General features: G+C 44.1%; 2 protein-coding genes across 2 annotated transcripts in view; both read right to left on the reverse strand.

The window, feature by feature from the left end:
• Positions 1-1,370: 1,370 nt before the first annotated feature.
• The window catches only part of LOC306977844 (NACHT, LRR and PYD domains-containing protein 3-like), a gene marked incomplete at both ends in the record, with an annotated part of 83,974 nt that continues 65,783 nt past the window's right edge, over positions 1,371-19,561 (reverse strand). Inside the window, 6 exons of the mRNA XM_079576283.1 lie at positions 1,371-1,534; positions 9,869-10,123; positions 10,232-10,483; positions 10,557-10,603; positions 10,682-10,849; positions 11,185-11,361. Coding sequence (XP_079432409.1) covers positions 1,371-1,534; positions 9,869-10,123; positions 10,232-10,483; positions 10,557-10,603; positions 10,682-10,849; positions 11,185-11,361 — 1,063 coding nt within the window. The remainder of the gene's footprint in view (positions 1,535-9,868; positions 10,124-10,231; positions 10,484-10,556; positions 10,604-10,681; positions 10,850-11,184; positions 11,362-19,561) is intronic.
• Positions 11,432-13,490, reverse strand: LOC306977431 (NLR family CARD domain-containing protein 3-like; the record flags this gene model as incomplete). The annotated part of the gene is made up of 3 exons (XM_079575734.1): positions 11,432-12,160; positions 13,329-13,390; positions 13,454-13,490. 3 exons carry the CDS (start codon positions 13,488-13,490, stop codon positions 11,432-11,434), a joined length of 828 nt encoding a protein of 275 aa, XP_079431860.1.

A 19,561-nucleotide genomic window follows, 5' to 3' on the forward strand; every position in this document is an offset into this window, starting at 1 on the left:
TATATTAGTTTATACACTCCACAGACAAAGTGAAGGGCTAAATGGAGAGATCATGGTGACAAACCTTTGAAAAAAGGTGCCCAACTCTTTGGATTTGTCCGTTTTCGCAGATAAACAGCTGGACGACTGTTTAACAGGTCGATCCCAGTTTCTCCTGTGGAATAAAGAGACAATTCAAAGCTTTTAGACACGGTAGCACGGTAGCGCAGCGGTTAGCGCTCTCGCTTCACAGCTAGAAGGTCCAGGGTTCGATGCCCACCTGGACGGGACCTTTCTGTGTGGAGTTTGCTTGTTCTCCCCGTGTCTGCGTAGGTTTCCTCCGGTTTCCCCTAACACTAAAAACATGTACAATAGGCCAGGATGAATGATGTGTGTGTGTGAGTGAATGTATGGTGGTGTCAGAGGGTCCGTTGGTGTAGACGTGTGAAAGTCGCGAAAGCTCTTCTGTCAGTCTCCCCCAGAGGAAACTGAAGCTACAAACGTAGTTTACCACCACCGGGTATGGAGTGAATGTATAATCGTCTCATGTAAAGCGCTTTGTGACTATGTCTGTGAGAGGTGCTATATAAATAAAGATCTTCTTTTTTCAGAGGGATCTTTTAATATCTAATTCCCAGCCTGATTTATTGAGCTTTGAAAAGATTTCTTCATTTAAAAATAGCTTATTCAAAAACTAAACAAGATCCAAAATCCCTCTGAATAAATCTTTGTAACTAATACCCATCCATTTTCTTCCACTTGTCCGCCGGATCGTGGGGGCAGCTTTTGGAGCTGCACCTGCCCCTATGGCGCCCCCTGCAGGTGGTGGGTCCACAGAAGGACGGCCTCATGGTTCAAACCGGGCCTGTTGGTCTCTCATAAGAGGCTTCTGAACCGCTCTGTGTCTGACCCGTTACCTCGGACCTGTTTGTCCTGGGAGACCCTACCAGGGGCACGAAGCCCCCGACAACAGAGATCCAGGATCATTCGGGTGCTCAAACCCTCCACCACGTGAAGGTGGCGGCTACAGGAGGGGAGTAACTAAGGCCCCCTACCCCTTCCCCTAGCCCTTGCCCTTTCCCTACACCCTGAAACCAAGGGCTACAGGCGAGGGTTGAAAAGTCCGCCCTAAGAAATGGCACAGCCCTCCATTTGACTGTATATACTATCAACACAGATGATTATAGTTATGCAAAAAACAACAACTACTGAACCAGTTCATCACATGACCGATACCGTTCTGTAACACCAAACAACAGGACTCGTCTCATCCTAAATCCAACAGATTTTCATCTGTTTCTGCTTCATTCGGTGCTACATTCTCCTTCCCCCGTCCGTGTGTTGCGGCTTCTACCGCAGGCCGCTGTGGCTGCAGCCAGAGCTGAGAGAGATCAGTCGATCCGCTTATGTAGCACAGTCAGCGGGGCCGGGCAGAGGTAGACCCGCTCACAGTGCGCACAGGGCGGGGACAGGCACCCGCAGCCTCCGCTATGAGCCCCGGGCCTGAGCGGAGGCTGCCGAGGGGCGCTCAGACCGGGAACAGACAGCCTCGGACCTGGGCTCAGAGCACAGCGGCGCGGGGAGACAGACAGCCGGGAGACAGACCGTGGGGAGACAAACAGCCGGGAGACAGCGGGAGTCAGCGGGAGTCAGCGGGGAGACAGCGGGAGTCAGCGGCGATGAACCCCGTGTGTCATGGCATAGCAGCGTATCGAAAGTTTGGAAAGAAATTGCAAAAGTCAGCCAATACAGCGCAAATAAAGCATTCACAGCAGCAAAGCGAAAACGTAGAACAGACACGTTTAACGCAATAGACTGTTCTAATTGTTACACAAAGCGAATAAAGTCACAGACGAAGAGTTCTGCAACTTTATAAATGTTGTAAGAGTGCTTAGTGATGATGTTCATGAATTCATTTCGCAGCTTATTTCCGTGTTTTGTCAAACTCCTCCTATACCTTCGTCTAAAGTGTGCATCAGAAAAACCCTCGCTTGAAGGGCTATGTGACCCTCTCCCTACCCCTCGCCGCAAAATAGAATTGGGACACCCCTTCGTCTCTCGTGCAAGTGCAAAACGAAGGGAAAGGGCTAAACGGAGGGCTAAGGGGGAGAATTGAGATTGGGCCTAATATGTCCCAAAAAAAACACATATTTAAACCTGGCTCTGTCCATTACGCAGATTTCATCGCTGAAAATATTGACAATGATATGACTGAAAAATGCAATATTCTTTTTCTCATATTTATATCAGTGACGTTCAGCAAATGCCGTACATTTGAATTTTTATTTTAGTTTTGTCATTCACCTGCAGCGTCTCGCCTTAATGGTGACACTAAAGTTCACCAGTAGTGCACAACTGTCTGCATGCACATGCACCAATCCACACATTTCTAAGACATCATATCAAATTATAATTTCCCCAGGTCAAATAATTTAATTGGTGATACAACAATCAGTAATTTCCTCTTTATCCAAGGAGAAATCTTCATCATTGTCCAACTGTTACACAATGTTGTAATAAAGTTCATGCCAAACATACACCGTATCAAGTGTTTCCTCTGGCTGCAGAAGCTTTGCGAGGTGAAGCTTATGGAAGCAGATTAGAGGGATCTGTAAATTACACTGAGGCCGGTCGTACCTGAGGTCTTTATGAGGATCATCTCTGAAGTTTGAGTAAAAGTCTATTGATCGGTAGCTCCTCACAGGCTCCCAGTTGGGACCAGGCCTTTCCCTGTAAAAAAAAATTAAATACAAGTATTAGTTTGAACAGTCCACAGTGGACAAAATGGTAATCAGAGCAGCACGAACCTTTGGAACAAAAAGCCCTCTTTGGATTTGTCAGTTTTTGCAGATAAATAGGTGGGTCCTGGCTTGTCTCTACTTAAAGAACAGTGTATTAGTTTGGCCACTCTACAGGTTTAGATACATAAATCTGTCTCCCTTACACCTCACAAGCACCAGGGCTGACTGAAGTGTTTAGTACTATGACAAAAGCTAGAATTCAAAAATTGAAGCAAAACAGAGTTACTTCTTCTTTTTCTTCTTCTTCTTCATTTAAAAAACACGTATGACAAAAGCTGTAGCTGTTTATTCACCCTCCCACAATGAGTCAATCTTGAGCATTACCTGACGTCTATAAAGGGTGTGGTAAAAAGTGACGTGAGAGTGAAATTAAGGCCTAAAGCAATGAACCACTTTCAAACAGCTGCCTCACACCTGTTGTATCAGAGACGACAGCTGATGTGTGTTGAGCAACTAAGTATATTGTAGTAGCATTTTCAGGTTATACGATTTTTATCTGATTTGCAAAAAATAATGCAAACACATTAACTAAACACAGTTTCATTGACACCTTTGTCATCAATAAAGTTAATAAAGTCTTAATGAGTAAAGACAAACCTCTTCAGCCCAGGACCATAGTCTCTGGAGGTCCCTCTGTAGTGACCACCGCGCTGGTCAAGTCGAGGGTCAGGTCTGAGTCTGGAATATGCCATCTCTTCACTTCACGTTTCTCTTTCTGCAAAACCTTTCATGGCTAGACAACAGGCAACACATTTGCAATGACATATAAATGTTTTCTATCTATTACTAGGGAAGAGAAAGGACAAAAATAGAAGGAAGCAAGTTACAGTTTCAACAGCCAAAACTATTGGAATATAAATACATAACTAAAACTAGTATTAACTAATATTAAACTATGTCTACTTTGTAATTTCTATTCACAGAGAAAACATAATGCACCATATTGTATTGTGCTAACCCGTCTTCATGTTGACAATATTAAAAGACTTATGAATGATCCTAATCCTGACTAAGCATCTTCAAACTCAAATGAAGCCACTTTTCCATTGTTTTACACTTTGAATAAATTAATCTAGAAATAACTTAGCACTTACTACTCAGGAGAATATAAGAAATATCCACTCACCCAACAACGCACTTGATCCTTTCAAAATGGAGTTATTTTTGATCTCAGCTTTTTAAAGTTCATCTGGTTAAACCTGTTCATTAACCCCACCCACATACCATTCAGCTGAGGTTACACTTGTGTCGGGTTTTATAAAGTCACTTCGAGCGCTGTACCAGAGTGACGTGGAAGAGTATTTAAAGTAACTTAGTGCTGGTATTTAGTTACATTTTGATCAATTTAAGCGTTTAAGACTTAAATGTTGTTTATCGATGAAGGTTTTTCAGTCTTCGTCTGTTCTCTGGAGTTCAAGTGTAGGATGTTTTGACCTCTCGTCCAAAAGGCCTCATCAGTTTCCAGCTCAGACGTCCAGATAAAGACCACCTGGGAATGGTTAGCTTGGCCTTTGTTGTTCTCAGTCTGAACGACCCATTTTCTTAGCTGAGTTTCAGTCTCAACGAACCTACTTCATCTAAGACGGACAACTGCAATACGACTGAGAGTCTACACACTTAAAGGTTTTAATCTGCAGGTCAAAGGGCATTAGGCCGATGGATTTAATTGTTTCATAAAAGTTTAACCTCCACTACGTTGAAAGTGGGTAAAAATCTGATTCTTAAGCTTTTGGTCATGAAATTACAGCACAAAAATACATAGTTTATGTAGTGTAGGTTTTGCTACTTCAATAAAATATAACATTTCCACAGCAGCTGCTTGGACTTGGAACTGTTTTGAGAAACTAAAAACCTGAACCTGCTTGTTATAGTTGTGGCTTTGAGCCAAAGCACGCTGCAGTCCGGAGTACGAAAGTGTTGTTTTAAATATTATTAAACCCTCTCACAGCTTGATCTATTGTAGACAGAGATTCTCCAGTGGTCCTTGAAACCATTTTAAGGGAACTAAAGCTTATTCTATTAAACATGCTGGTAACATGCTGCTAGTTGTTGTTTTTTTGTTTTTTTTACCATTATTCCATATTGAAGCTTAGTAACAGCACAGTGTTTTATGGGCTAGAAGAACAAACACTTTCATTTGGATTGTCGCTTGTCATCACAGGATGTCAATATGCAAAGATGTAACACCAGATGAGAACCACTGTTGAAGAGGATCGAGTGTTGTGGTGTGTACTTAAACTTATATTCAAGATGGAGTTTGTCATTTAAACTGCAGAACTCATTGGGCCAGATCTTGTGGTTCAAAGCGCAGGCTGTAGAGCAGACGACTGCGCAGACGGGTGGCGCTCCTTGCAATCTTCAGTGTCATACCTGGCGCAAAAAGTGGGCAGGACAGGAGGGGGGACAGACTCGCATTGCGATGTTGTGGTGCCGCCCCCTCCCCATGCTTTCCCCAGACCTGCGGAAGGCAGTGGGTTGCAAGGGGGGGGGGGTTCTCTTGTACACGTGTAACATGCTGATGCAGCGCAATGTTTAATAAAGATGAAAGAAATAAAAGTGTCCCTCCGCTGCTGCAGCCACTCGCTGCAGATCAAGGTGAGCAGGCGGGACAGAGAGGCAGCCTCGCCTGGACACCGTTCAAATGTGCAAAGTAATGTAAAACTGTAGCGTATTGGAACATTTGAGCTACAGCTGCAGGATTCTTGGAGCGGCTGAATTGGAAATTGGAAAAAGTTGCTCTGCCCCCTGTGAAATGTGCGTCTTTCTTTTGGACTGAGCTGTGGCTCCACATCATCAGGAGGTAAACACTGACACACGATGGAAATGTCTCCTTAAAACTCAGATCAGACCTGGTGTTGTGGCACTTGAGGCATGTGTGGTTTATTTATGGAAAACTGTTGTTGTTTTGGTGTTAGGGGTGAGCGTGTTCATCTACTGTATCAAAGTCAGCCCGTGCGTAACCGACGCTCAAACAGACTTTTCAAGGCAATTTCGCTTTTGTTTTCAATTGTGTTGCTTGTAATGAACCAGCCTCAGTCGCCTCTTTTTCTTAAATAACGCCCTCTCCCTTGTGGCGCAGCCTTTAGCGCAAAACCAGCGCCACATGCAAGATCGCGCCTGCACCACGTTGCGTTTAGAGTTGCGCACGGACTGCGCCAGTCACAAGATCTGGCCCATTGAGTCAGTTCAAAACTAATTATTTTCATTAATGTTAATTAAAATAAAGCAAACTGAACACTGAACATAAACACTGACATAGACCTAAAGCGTGTTAAGAGTTACTCACCGCCTGACCAACCCTGTCCAGTCGTTATCACCGCAAGGTTTCCCCAGACAGAGTGAGCCAGTCTGAAGGCCTGGGCTGCAGAGGTCTCATCCCTGGGGATCCTTTCTGGTCCTGGTGCTTCAGTGAGCGCAGTCACAGAGTCACTGGAAGAATCAAAAACCTTTCAGTACTTCCATTATTTCTAGGATGTCATTTTGATTAGAAAGACGTGTTATTACACATCAACTCAGTCACAAACATTTAACGCACACACATTTGGCACTGACTGAAAGAAATCACATACACTATGGTACATCACAGATCTACAAAAGGTAGTCAAGTCTACAACCAGGAGTGTCCATATCACTTTTATTGTAATTTCAAATCATCTAATATCTTGAGTGTGAGGGTGTTGTCAAACTGTTTAAATTCAAATTCTTTTTTTGAATAATTCATTGCAATGTTCACTGTTCTGACCAGTCTGTGGCAGCCCCTTATGGCTCCTCCTGCATGTGGTGGGTCCACAGAAGGGCGTCCTCATGGTTCTAACCGGGCCTGTTGGTCTTTCATAAGGGGTAAAGCACTAACAGCTAATGATAATGAACTAAAACGTAAACAAGCCCTCAGAAGGAGAGTCTAGAAGAAAGTTAACACGATTCAGGCTCATTCATACGTCACACAACACGTTCTTGCACCCTGAGCTGCAATCACAAAATGAAGTCACAGTTAAGAGAGAGTTAAAGACTTCGGAGATAAGTGAGATTATAGGGGTTTTTGTAATTACAAGCCATAATTATACATAAATACTGCATAATGGCAAATGACCGTCAATGTGAAAGTATCTAAAAGTATTCAAAGTATTCAGAATACAGTACTCTGATTAGACAAAGTAACAGAATACGTTACGTAATACATTTTAAGTATTCAGTAACTGGATAGAATTCTCCCCAACACTGCTCTTTTTGTCTTGTGTTGTCTTGAACAGCTCGACATGTTGTTTTTTGTTCATTTTATTCACTTAGCGACACTTTAGAGATAAAATAAATGATTAGTTATGAGACAAACTGGATTAAAAAAGTCACGTCATTATATAGTGATCAATGAACCTAAACGTCACCTTTTCCTGACCTTAAAGACACTCTATGCAAGTCAGCCATTTTATACTCACTACTGCCACCTCAGGTCATCTGTGTAACTGCACCTTCTATATTACGCTCGTGCATGACGGCGCTTCGTAACGTTCATGCTGTAAAACTGATAAACGAAGTAAAAAGATTAAATTTACAAACTACAGGACAATCAGAAACATCGGGTTAGTGATGAAATTGAAAGTCAAAGCGTATTTTAATCTAAATCCGTTTCAGCTAAAGTTCAACGTTAGCAACTGAAAGATGACGAGGGGAAACAATGCTAGTCTTTAAATCTCCGGACAAAGTGATCACATAAAGGCGTGAACAGACTCAGTTGCTTTTCCTTTTACTAACAGCTAAACAAACCTCATCAAATACATTCGTAAAAACTCACCAGAAACCGAGAAAATTAAACTTTATCCAGCTTTTCCATCTCCCGTCCGCTCCTTCAGGACAGTAACCTTCCGCAGCCGCAGCTCCACCTAGTGTTCCTCCGCCGTCAGTGAGATCTCTGTGGTTTTTCTTTCGCTTTAATGTGGGATAAATCAGATTTGTTCACCCAGATAACAATGTTTAATCACGATGACGTAAACGTAGTGTGTTTACTCTAAACTGTGGCTGTGGTTTCTGAGGAAAGTGTAAAAAAGTGAAGGACTAGTTTTTCAGTTCGACACAGATGGGGAGGAGTGATCCGTTCCCGCCGTTTGTGGCCCATTCATTTGGTTTAAACAATCATTAAAATAATAAACTTACATTCAGATTAAGAACATATGACGTCACGTTTTAACCTCTTAACCCCCGCCTGAACCGAGCACTTTTTTTGGCTTTACCCAAATCTAAAAGCTTTGTGTAAAAAGTGACAAAAATGAGGGATAAATGAGGGTGAAACGGCAGGAATAAAAGCAGCAAAGGAGCCACAAAAAATAATGATAAATTAACAAAAACGTGATAAAAAAAACAAGCAAAAAAGTGATGAAAAATAAACAAAAAAGTGATGAAAAATTAACAAAAAAGTGATGAAAAATTAACAAAAATGTGATAAAAAACAAGCAAAAAAGTGATGAAAAATAAACAAAAAAATGATGAAAAATAAACAAAAAATGATGAAAAATGAACAAAAAAGTGATGAAAAATTAACAAAAATGTGATCAAAAACAAGCAAAAAAGTGATGAAAAATAAACAAAAAAATGATGAAAAATAAACAAAAAAGTGATGAAAAATAAACAAAAAAAATGATGAAAAATAAACAAAAAAGTGATGAAAAAGAAGCAAAAAAGTGATGAAAAATAAACAAAAAAGTGATGAAAAAGAAGCAAAAAAGAGATGAAAAATAAACAAAAAAGTGATGAAAAAGAAGCAAAAAAGTGATGAAAAATAAACAAAAAAATGATGAAAAATAAACAAAAAAATGATGAAAAATAAACAAAAAAAGTGATGAAAAATAAACAAAAAAATGATGAAAAATAAACAAAAAAATGATGAAAAATAAACAAAAAAGTGATGAAAAATAAACACAAAAATGATGAAAAATGTCTTTACCACATTTGGCACAATCATCAGGAATATTAGGGTTGAAATGATGGAGATTCACTGGTGTGATGTAGGTTCTAAACATCCACTTGTACTGCACTAATCGGAATCTTGTGTTGATAGTTTGTTTTTGTGAGAGTAAACAGGAGTTATTCCACTCCTCAACTGAAATGTCTGTTTCCATATCGGATCTCCAGGCTTGCAAATATGAAAGACTACTTTCTTTTGAGGCTGTAATCAAAATATTATAACATTTGGAAAGCAAGCCCTACTGTGATGATGGTTAACAGCCATGTTTTCTGTAGTGGACAGTGGGGGCTGCACAGTCGACTTCAATACATATTGCATGATGAGTTTTAAAGTGTAGAGGTTATGCAGATGAAGTCACAGCAGGTGTAACAGTCGAGCTAAACACAGACCAGTCACCGGATTCTTTACAGATTTATGAGACTGTTAAACATGAAGCTTCAGAACCACATTTAAGGAAGGTTTCAGACAATGACATTCTTTTTCAGTTGCTTTCAGATAACAGTGCATTGATGGACCTGGCAGAATGAAATGGATGTACGGAGGAAGTTCACGGTGAATGAAGGAGCTGAAACACAAATGACACGACGCCATCACTGGTTAAGAACAATATATGTATTTTTACTCTATAAATGTTTCCACTGAAGCGAACACAGATGAAACACCATTACTGACGACAGAACAGCAAAGTCTGTCACAGTGAACGACCACTCACATTTTAGACAATTATGCTTTAATGATTTGATACTTTAAAAAGACTTATTTGTTATGATCACATTCAGTACAGTCCCCACTCAGCCACAGCAGGCCCACTTTTAGGGGAGGGACATTTTAAGACTTTTAATGGCATTTGCAGTAACATTGTAAATGCCATGGGCTTAATTCACTAGTTGGTTGACCAGCAGAAGCTTCAATGAACAAATTAGGTAAATTTTAAAGTACACAGTAAATAAGAGAGATATACAAGGATGGGGCAGGATACTGAAGTTGACAATGAACAAGCTTCAACCTGAATGACATGACTTTCACATGCAATTAAAAAGATAAACACCAATAAATGCACAAAAAAAAGGTCTGTCCTCCAGGGGGCGCAGTTAGAACACAGACAGTTCAGATCTTGAAGTCAGTCCAAAACCTGGAAACAGCGGCTCAGTGAAGGAGGAGCTGAAGGTGTGGAGATGGATCAGATTATTATAAGTGATTCTGTAAAAGGACAAAACTCCAGCCTCAGAGTCCAGGAACACGCCCACTCTGCCTGAGAACACGCCCACTCTGTCTGAGGACACACCCACTCTGTCTGAGAACACGCCCACTCTGTCTGAGAACACGCCCACTCTGTCTGAGAACACGCCCACTCTGTCTGAGAACACGCCCACTCTGTCCTCATAATCTGAGAGCCAGCAATAGGCGAGTCGTGTTTCTCTTTTGTTGTGAAGGACTGAGCATTTTCCCTCCTTGATCCTCAGACTCCAGGACTGATCATTGTGTCCAAACCTACTCTCTTCACTGTCTCCTCTGCGTCTGATTCCTCTGTAACTCACTGCTATATAAACACTCCCGCTCCAGAAGACCTCCCAGTAACAGCGCCCCCTCAGGCCAGTGGAGCTCAGGACCTGACACAAGTCTGTGAACCTGTCCTTATGATTTCGATACTGCTGCTGCTTCCACTCACAGCTCACAGTCCGTCTGTCCTCATACAGATGGAGACGTCTGTTAACTGTGTTTGGATCTAGAGAGACGTCACAGGAATCTGAAACACACAAACATCTAACTATCTGTGACAGAAATATGATATAATATCTCATCTATAAAACAGTACTCACACTTCCTCAGACCTGGGACCATGAACTGTTGTCCAGCAGGATCCAGCCTGAAACACACCAGTCCAGTTTACTGCTTAAAGACCAGACCAGGACCAGAGGGGAAGGTCCTCCTCAGTCAGACTCACCTGAGAGAGTCCAGGGGCCCGTGTGGGGCCTGTAGAGCCTTCAGGAGCTCGGTGGAAGGTCCTGGATGGTTGTAGCTCAGGTCTAAGTCTCTAAGACGGAAGGAGGCGGAGCTTAGTGCTGAGGCCAGAGAAGCCCCGCCCCTCTCTGAGACCAGACATCCAGACAGCCTAAAGACACACAGAATTACTCTCTAATGTGACAGAGACAGAGTGCATGATGGGAGCGTCTCACCTCAGGGTGTCCAGTCTGCAGGGGGCGCTCTTCAGTCCCTCACACAGCAGCACCACTCCTGAGTCCTGGAGGTCATTGTTACTGAGATCCAGGAGAGTCAGACTGGAGGAGCTGAGCACTGAGGCCAGAGGACCACAGCAGTCCTCCGTCAGGTTACACCAGGACAGACTGAGGAGAGAAGAGACAGTTACTGACCCTATCTGACCATGTTCCTCTGAAATTGACTGCAGTATTTAATCTGTTGGACAGGTGGCTCTGTTCACAGACATACCTGAGTGCCTCCAGTCTGCAGGGGGCGCTCTTCAGTCCCTCACACAGCAGCTCCACTCCTGAGTCCTGGAGGTCATTGTTACTGAGATCCAGGAGAGTCAGACTGGAGGAGCTGAGCACTGAGGCCAGAGGACCATCAGGACCACAGCATCGAGAGGTCAGACGGCAGATGGACAGACTGAGGAGAGAGGAGACAGTTACTGACCCTATCTGACAATGTTCCTCTGATACAGAAGGACAGTCTGGACTCACTTTGCTTTAGTGGAGGCTTTGATGACCGGCAGCAGACCCAGGAGAGCTTTCTCTGAGGCCTGGTATTTCCTGAGGTCAAAGTGCTCCAGGTCTGAGTCTGAGGACAGCAGGAGGAAGGACAGGGTGGACCACTCAGCAGGAGACATGTAGCGGTCAGAGAGACCTCCTCCTCTCATGACCTTCTGTATCTCTTCCACCAGACTGCGGTCGTTCAGCTCGTTCAGACAGTGCAGCAGGTTCAGGCTCCTCTCTGCAGACACGCCCCTTTCATTCAGCCTCTGTTTGATGTACTTTACTGTCCTCTGATTGGTCCGGTCACTTCCTGTTTCAGTCAGCAGACCCTCCAGCAGCCTCTGATTGGTCGGCAGAGACAGCCCCAGGAGGAAGCGCAGGAACAGGTCCAGGTGTCCGTTTGGACTCTGTAAGGCCTGGTCCACAGCAGAGCGGTAGAAGATCTCCTCTGGGGTTGGATCAGGATGTGTTCTCTTTGAGGAGTGTGGTGGCCGCAGGTTTTCTACAGAGCTGTAGAAGGTACTGAAGTCTGGTGATGGTTGTGTTGGTATCTTTTTAAACTCTAATAATGGAAGCATCAGCTTGGATAGCTTTCTTAAAATTGATCCCAGGCTCTTAGAGGAGTGTGGTGGTGACAGCGGTTTCTCCTCGTGGTCAGGGCTCTTAGAGGAGTGTGGTGGTGGCAGCAGGTTCTCCCCAGAGTTGTAGAAGGTCTGATGGACGTGAAAAGCCGCCAGAAACTCCTGCACAGTCAGATGGATGAAGCAGTAGACCTTGTCCTGGTACAGACCTTGTTCTTCTCTAAAGACCTGTGTGAAGACTCCGGAGTAACGAGCGATCTCTGCAGCGTCCAGCCCACACTCGCTCAGGTCACTCTCGTAGAAGATCAGGTTTCCTTTCAGCAGCTGCTCAAAGGCCAGTTTTCCCAGAGACTTCACCATCTCCCTGGTCTCTTCAGTCCAGTGAAGGTCTGCTCCTGTTCCCTCGTGATACTTGATGTTCTTGACTTTGGCTTGGACCACCAGGAAGTGGATGTACATCTCAGTCAGAGTCTTGGGCAGCTCTGGTTTCTCTGTTTGCTCCAGAATCTTCTGTAAAACTGTGGAGATGATCCAGCTTATGACCGGGAGGTGGCACATGATGAAGAGGCTCTGTGACGTCTTGATGTGGGAGATGACGGCTGTGGCCTGCTGCTCGTCTGTGAACCTCTTCCTGAAGTACTGCTCCTTCTGTGGGTCGCTGAACCCTCGCACCTCTGTCACCATGGAGACACACCATGCAGGGATCTGATTGGCCGCCGCTTATCCAGAGGCAAGCGGAGGGAAGCAGGCTCCCCCTGATGAGGTTCACCAGCAACTCCTCCACTGAGGCGCTCTCTGTGGGCTCAGTCAGGACCCGGGTCCGGCTGAAGACCAGAGGAAGTCTGCACTCGTCCAGACCGTCAAAGATGAAGAGCAGCTGCAGGTCTTTAAAGCTGAGGAGACCTTTGGTTTGACTGAAGAAGTGCTGCAGCAGCTCCACCAGGCTGAACCTTCTGTCTCGGAGCACATTGAGCTCTCTGAAGGTGAAGGGGAACAGCAGCTGGACGTCCTGGTGAGCTCTGCCTTCTGCCCAGTCCAAACTGAACTTCTGAGTCAGCACCGTCTTCCCCACGCCGGCCACGCCCTTCGTCAGCACTGTTCTGATTGGCTGTTCAGATCGTTGTTTAAAGATCTCCTCACAGGTTATCGCACGTTCTGTTGGTTTCCTGGTCGCTCTCTCGATCTGTCTGACCTCATGTTCCTGGTTGACCTCTGAAGCCCCGCCCTCTGTGATGTAGAGCTCTGTGTAGATCTCCTGTAGGGGGGCGGAGTTTCCTGCTTTAGCCACGCCCTCAAACACCTGACTGAACCTCTGCTGCAGGTGAGACTTCAGTTCACGGCTGCACACACGAGCTGCAGACTCTGAAGACAAACACAGGAGTCAGAGCAGATAAGGATCAGAGCGACTGTAAACACAGATCTTACTGTTCCTCAGACGCTCGGCCAGCTGCTCCTGCTCCATCCTCCTCAGGAAGTCCACAGTGATGTTCAGCACAGCCTCTCTGCTGCTCTGCTCCTCCACTCTCTCTGAGGAGCTCCCTGTGCTCTGCTCTTCACTCTCTGGGTTCTCTAAGGTCATTTGTCTGTGGAGCTTCTGCAGTTGTTCTTCGACAAAGGTGAGGATCTGCTGCTTCAGAAGCTACAGAAGTTTATGAAACAATCACATATGAACACAGAGCAGGAGCACTGGGCCAGTGAGAGAGCATGAACTGACCATGAATATGGAGTCCAGCTGAGTCTGACCATCTCCACGGACATCACCTCCACCTTCAAACCTGCATCACAAACACAAACATTACAATATGAAACATGCAGATGTTTTATGCATCATGAACGGGGGCATTTCAAAACACCTTATACAGAGACAGATCCATAATCATCTTCACAAACTATCAACCTGCTCCCCCAATTTTCAAAAATATTTGAAAAAGTTTTAAGCAAAAGGTTGGAAAATGTTTTACTACATGTGGGATATTGAATGAAAGTCAATATGGCTTTAGAGAAACGAGATCTACTACAATGGCAAAACTGGAAGCTGTGAATGAAACAACTACACATCTCGATAAGAAGAAATTTGCAATTGGAATATTTATTGATTTAAAGAAGGCCTTTGACACAATTAATCATTCCATTTTACTTGATAAATATGGTGTACGAGGAGTGGCTTGGAACTGGAAGCCGAGCTATTTAACAGAGAGACAGCAGTTTGTTAAGATGGGGGAGTAAGAATGTCAAAGCAGAGTTTGTGGTGTTCCTCAAGGATCTATATTGGGTCCTCAATTGTTCAATCTCTAGAATGATATTATTTGCTGACGACACCAATATTTTTTATTCTAATGATAAGTACAACAATCTCATTGATGTAGCAAATCTGGAATTGACCAAGATGAAAAATCATGGATGGATATTAAAAAGCTTTCACTGAACTTAAATAAAACTAAAGTAATGATGTTTGATAATTTTACACATCAGTATCGGGCAATAAGCATAAATGGCATTACAATAGAAAAGGTGTCTGAAAACACATTTTTGGGGATGATTATTGATGATAAACTGAAAAGGGAAACCGCACATCAAGCACATTCAAAATAAAATCTCAAAAAGTATTGCAGTGATTAATCAAACTAAGTATGTGCTGGAGTACAAAGCGCTTCATCTGCTGTACTGGTCAAGTATCTGACATAAAGTATAGAAATTTGTGGCAACAATTATAAAAGTTCACTACATTCCCTGTTCATAATCAAGAAACGAGCAATCAGAACAATTAACAAGGCTGGATATTACGAGCACTCACACAAATTATTCCAGCAATCTAATCTATTAAAACTGTCTGATTCAGCTGACTTTTATACAGCACAACTATTACACAAAGCTAAAGGATCTGTATCTGCTATTTTATCCATCCCAAAGTATAGGCATTTATATGATATGTTGTACCTCTACCACTATGGAGTACTCATTTTTGTGAGTATATAAACAAAACTACATCATAATTAATTTCCTGCAGTGAAAGTGTAATCTGGAGCCTTCAGACACATACGCCTGTTTTGCCAACAGCATCATCAGAAGACTGGGGGAAACTCATGACTGAAGATCTGCTGAAGGGTCGTAGGGATGTCCATACAGTATCACCATTTGGTGTAAAAAGGTCTCTTTAGAAGGTTAAAGGAACAGGCAGCGTTTTTCCATAATGAGATCTGTTCTTACCTGAGCTTAGAGGAGTTGATGCGTACCTGGTGGTTGTTGATGTTGTTAGCATTTAGCCCCTCCTCGTCTCCTCTATGGGGCCAACGGGGGGGAAGTAAGAAGTGACCAAGCTCTTCCATGTTTCCCTTATTCAAATACAGTTATATGAGCAGTTACACGATCCAAAACTAAACATATACCAATATCTTCAGAATTCTTTAGGAGTGAAGATATTAATGCCCAGACGTCAAAGTACTCCAGGTGTTATTACGCCTTACAAAATAGTTCCCCTTTTTATCCACTTAGAAAATCCACGTTTAATTTTGTGTAGCTAGACTTGGACCCTGTAACAACTCACGTAATAGTATTTAAATGGGGAAACGTGGAAGAGCTTGGTCACTTCTAACTTCACCCCCGTTTGAGTCCGTAAGAATAAGTCCAGAGGCAAAGCTCAGGTAAGAATATATATCTCAGGATAAAAAACTGTGGCCTGTTCCTTTAAGATATTATGTAAACTCGATGAAACTGTTAAAAGCATTAACTAAACTGCTGAAATATTCAGTTTTATTCATTAATCACCAGCAGAGAATTGTTCCTCCAATCACGACCTTTGACTCATGTCAAGTAAAACCTACAGGCCCTATAGTATGAGGTCTGCAGAGACTCCTCCTCATCATCACCATCACAAACCCATCAGTCTGCTGTACCTGAGGTCTCCAGGAGGATCCACTCTAAAGTTCATGTCTTTGTCTTTGGACCGGTCGCTCATCTCAGACTCACAGAAACCAGGCCTTTCTGAATTCCTGTTTAAATAAAGGAAGTGATTAGTTTAAACACTCCACAGAGAGAGCAGTGACTGAAAGAAATCAGGTCAATACAAACCTTTGAAAGAGAATAACTGCGTCTTTGGATTGGTCACTTTTCAGAGACAAACAGCTGAGGCCGGGTCGGTCCTGTTTCCTCCTGATGGACAAAGAGATGAACTTGTGTCAAATGCACAATCAATCACAACTGGTGTTGCTTCTTTTTCTGTTGCTGAATACGGAACAGGTTTGGACGTTTAATAAGGTCACACAACAACAACAACAATGTACTGAGAGAAATAATAGCAACCAGCACATTTAACCTCTTAACCCCCACCTGGACTGAGCACATTTTCTCCAGTTTGGCATTACCCTAATCTAAAACTGAAAAATTGAGCAATAAAAACTACGACAAAAAGAAACGAAAGAAAAAAAGACACACTTCCAAGAATGTGACAAAAGCGTGATGAAAAAGTGAGCATCAGTTTTGTAGGTCTTTCAAATGAGGGGTTAATCTGGCCTATAGGCTGCAAGCTCCTGTCGGGAAGGTGCTAGATTTGGGTAAAGCTGAACTGGAGTTGTCCGGGCTGTTCGTTCCCTGTATGAGCAGCAGGAGCTTGGATCATTGCCGGCAGTAAGTCAGACCTGTTCCCGGTGCGTGTTGGTCTCCTCAGGGCTGCCCTTTGTCACCGGTTCTGTTCATTACTTTTATGGACAGAATTTCCAGGCGCAGCCAGGGGCCGGAGGGTGTCCGGTTTGGGAGCCTCAGGATCTCATCTCTGCTGTTTGTGGATGATGTTGTTCTGTTGGACCTTCAGCTGCCCTGGGGCGGTTTGCAGCCGAGTGTGTAGCGGCCGGGATGAGGATCAGCACCTCCAAATCTGAGGCCATGGTTCTCCTTCCCCTCTACAGGTCGGTGGGGAGTCCTTACCTCAAGTGGAGGAGTTCAAGTATCTCGGGGTCTTGTTCTCAGTGAGGGACGGATGGAGCGTGAGATGGACAGACGGATCGGTGCGGCGTCAGCAGTGATGCGGTCGCTGTATCGGTCTGTCGTGGTGAAGAGGGAGCTGAGTCTGAGGCAAAGCTCTCGATTTACTGATCGATCTACGTTCCCGCCCTCACCTATGGCCCGTCTGCTGAGGGATCCTTCGGCCCTGGGTCTCTATAGCCTGTCCGTCCATGGGAGTGGATCTCTCCTTCTGTGGTTCTCCCCAAGGTTTCTCTTTTCTCCTGCCGGGTTTTGGAGTTTTTCCTTGCCGTGCTGGAGAGTCTAAGGACGGGGGACGCCCGCGCCGCTCGTCGCTGCCTCCTATTGGACATTATATTTGCCTGGATTCACCTTAACTTCTAATTGTCATATTTATTGCTCTGTTTCATTGCCTTAATGTTTGGTGAGGCGACTTCTGTTGTGATATTGGGCTATACAAAACCATTCAACTTGAAACTCCTTCGCAGGGTGGCTGGGCGCACCCTTCGAGATCGGGTGAGGAGCTCAGTTACCCGAGAGGAGCTCGGAGTAGAGTCGCTGCTCCTTCACGTCGAAAGGAGCAGCTGAGGTGGCTCGGGCATCTGTTCCGGATACCTCCTCGTCGCCTCCCGCCGGAGGTGTTCCAGGCATGTCCTAGTGGGACAAGGCCTCGTGGAAGACCCAGGACACGCTGGTGGGACTATGTCTCCGAGCTGGCCTGGTGTCGCCTCGGGGTCAGAACAGCTGGAGGAGGTGTGGCCTCGGGGTCAGAACAGCTGGAGGAGGTGTGGCCTCGGGGTCAGAACAGCTGGAGGAGGTGTGGCCTCGGGATCAGAACAGCTGGAGGAGGTGTGGCCTCGGGGTCAGAACAGCTGGAGGAGGTGTGTGTAGATCGGGAAGTTTGGGCATCTCTGCTGAGACTGCTGCCCCCGTGACCCGGCCCCGGATAAAGCGGAAGGAAATGAATGAAATAAATGAATGAATGAATGGATGGATGGATGGATGGCGTTCTATACATTATCTCGCTTATTATTCGGCCATTTGCCAACTGAACACACACAACATAAACTTCATACACTTTTATGAAGGTCGAAAGGTTTATTTAATGACTTACGCGACAAATAGTTCCCAAAAGTTTGCGCGTTGCTCGGCAATGTTTGGCTAGGCTAGAAGCAGCAAGGCTAACAGCTAGCCTAGCTACTTAGCTGAAGGCGCAGTTAGAGGAATGGTGGTGAATCTCTGGGTAAGTTGAAAGTCAGACTCACGCTAACTTCACAAGCGATTCCCCGACTTCTCTCTCAGTGACGGGACAGATAGTGTCGCTGCTACGTACGCGCGGAGTGATATGAAAGCACCAACTCCGCTGCCATTGGCAGCGTCATTATTTTTTTCAGACGTCCTTTATCAGAAAATAATGACCAGTAGAACGTTGGGAAATCCCATTCAAATCAACGGAGCTTCTACTTACGTTGTGAAGAGCCGTATAATAATGTCATTTAATGCACAAATACCATAATAAAAAAAACCAACTATAAATTCTTTTGAATGCAATCACGACCTTTCGCTTCATGTCAAGTAAAACCTACAGGCCCTATAGTATGAGGTCTGCAGAGAGACTCCTCCTCATCATCACCATCACAAACCCATCAGTCTGCTGTACCTGAGGTCTCCAGGAGGATCGACTCTAAAGTTCATGTCTTTGTCTTTGGATCGGTCACTTTTCAGAGACAAACAGCTGAGGCCGGGTCGGTCCTGTTTCCTCCTGATGGACAAAGAGATGAACTTGTGTCAAATGCACAATCAATCACAACTGGTGTTGCTTCTTTTTCAGTTGCTGAATACGGAACAGGTTTGGACGTTTAATAAGGTCACACAACAACAAACAACAAACAACAACAACAACAACGTACTGAGAGAAATAATAGCAACCAGCACATTTAACCTCTTAACCCCCACCTGAACTGAGCACATTTTCTCCAGTTTGGCATTACCCTAATCTAAAACTGAAAAATTGAGCAATAAAAACCACAACAAAAAGAAACGAAAGAAAAAAGACGAAAACACAATTCAAACACTTCCAAGAATGTGACAAAAACGTGATGAAAAAGTGAGTTTCAGTTTAGTAGGTCTTTCAAATGAGGGGTTAATCTGGCCTATAGGCTGCAAGCTCCTGTCGGGAAGGTACTAGATTTGGGTAAAGCTGAACTGGAGAAAATGTGCACAGTCCAGGTGGGGGTTAAGAGGTTAAACGCTAAATATCTCTTATCTTTTCCTATCTCAGAGTTTATACTGGCTGCAGCAAGTTAAATGTAAGGCCTTAATAATGTCACTTAATGCACAAATACCATAATAAAAAAACAACTATAAATTCTTTTGAATGCAATCACGACCTTTCAATTCATGTCATGTTAAACCTACAGGCCCTATAGTATGAGATCTGCAGAGACTCCTCCTCATCATCATCACAAACCCATCAGTCTGCTGTACCTGAGGTCTCCAGGAGGATCGACTCTAAAGTTCATGTCTTTGTCTTTGGACCGGTCGCTCATCACAGACTCACAGAAACCAGGCCTTTCT

Source organism: Gobius niger (genome assembly GCF_951799975.1).
Source record: "Gobius niger genome assembly, chromosome: 18".
NCBI lineage: Eukaryota > Metazoa > Chordata > Actinopteri > Gobiiformes > Gobiidae > Gobius > Gobius niger.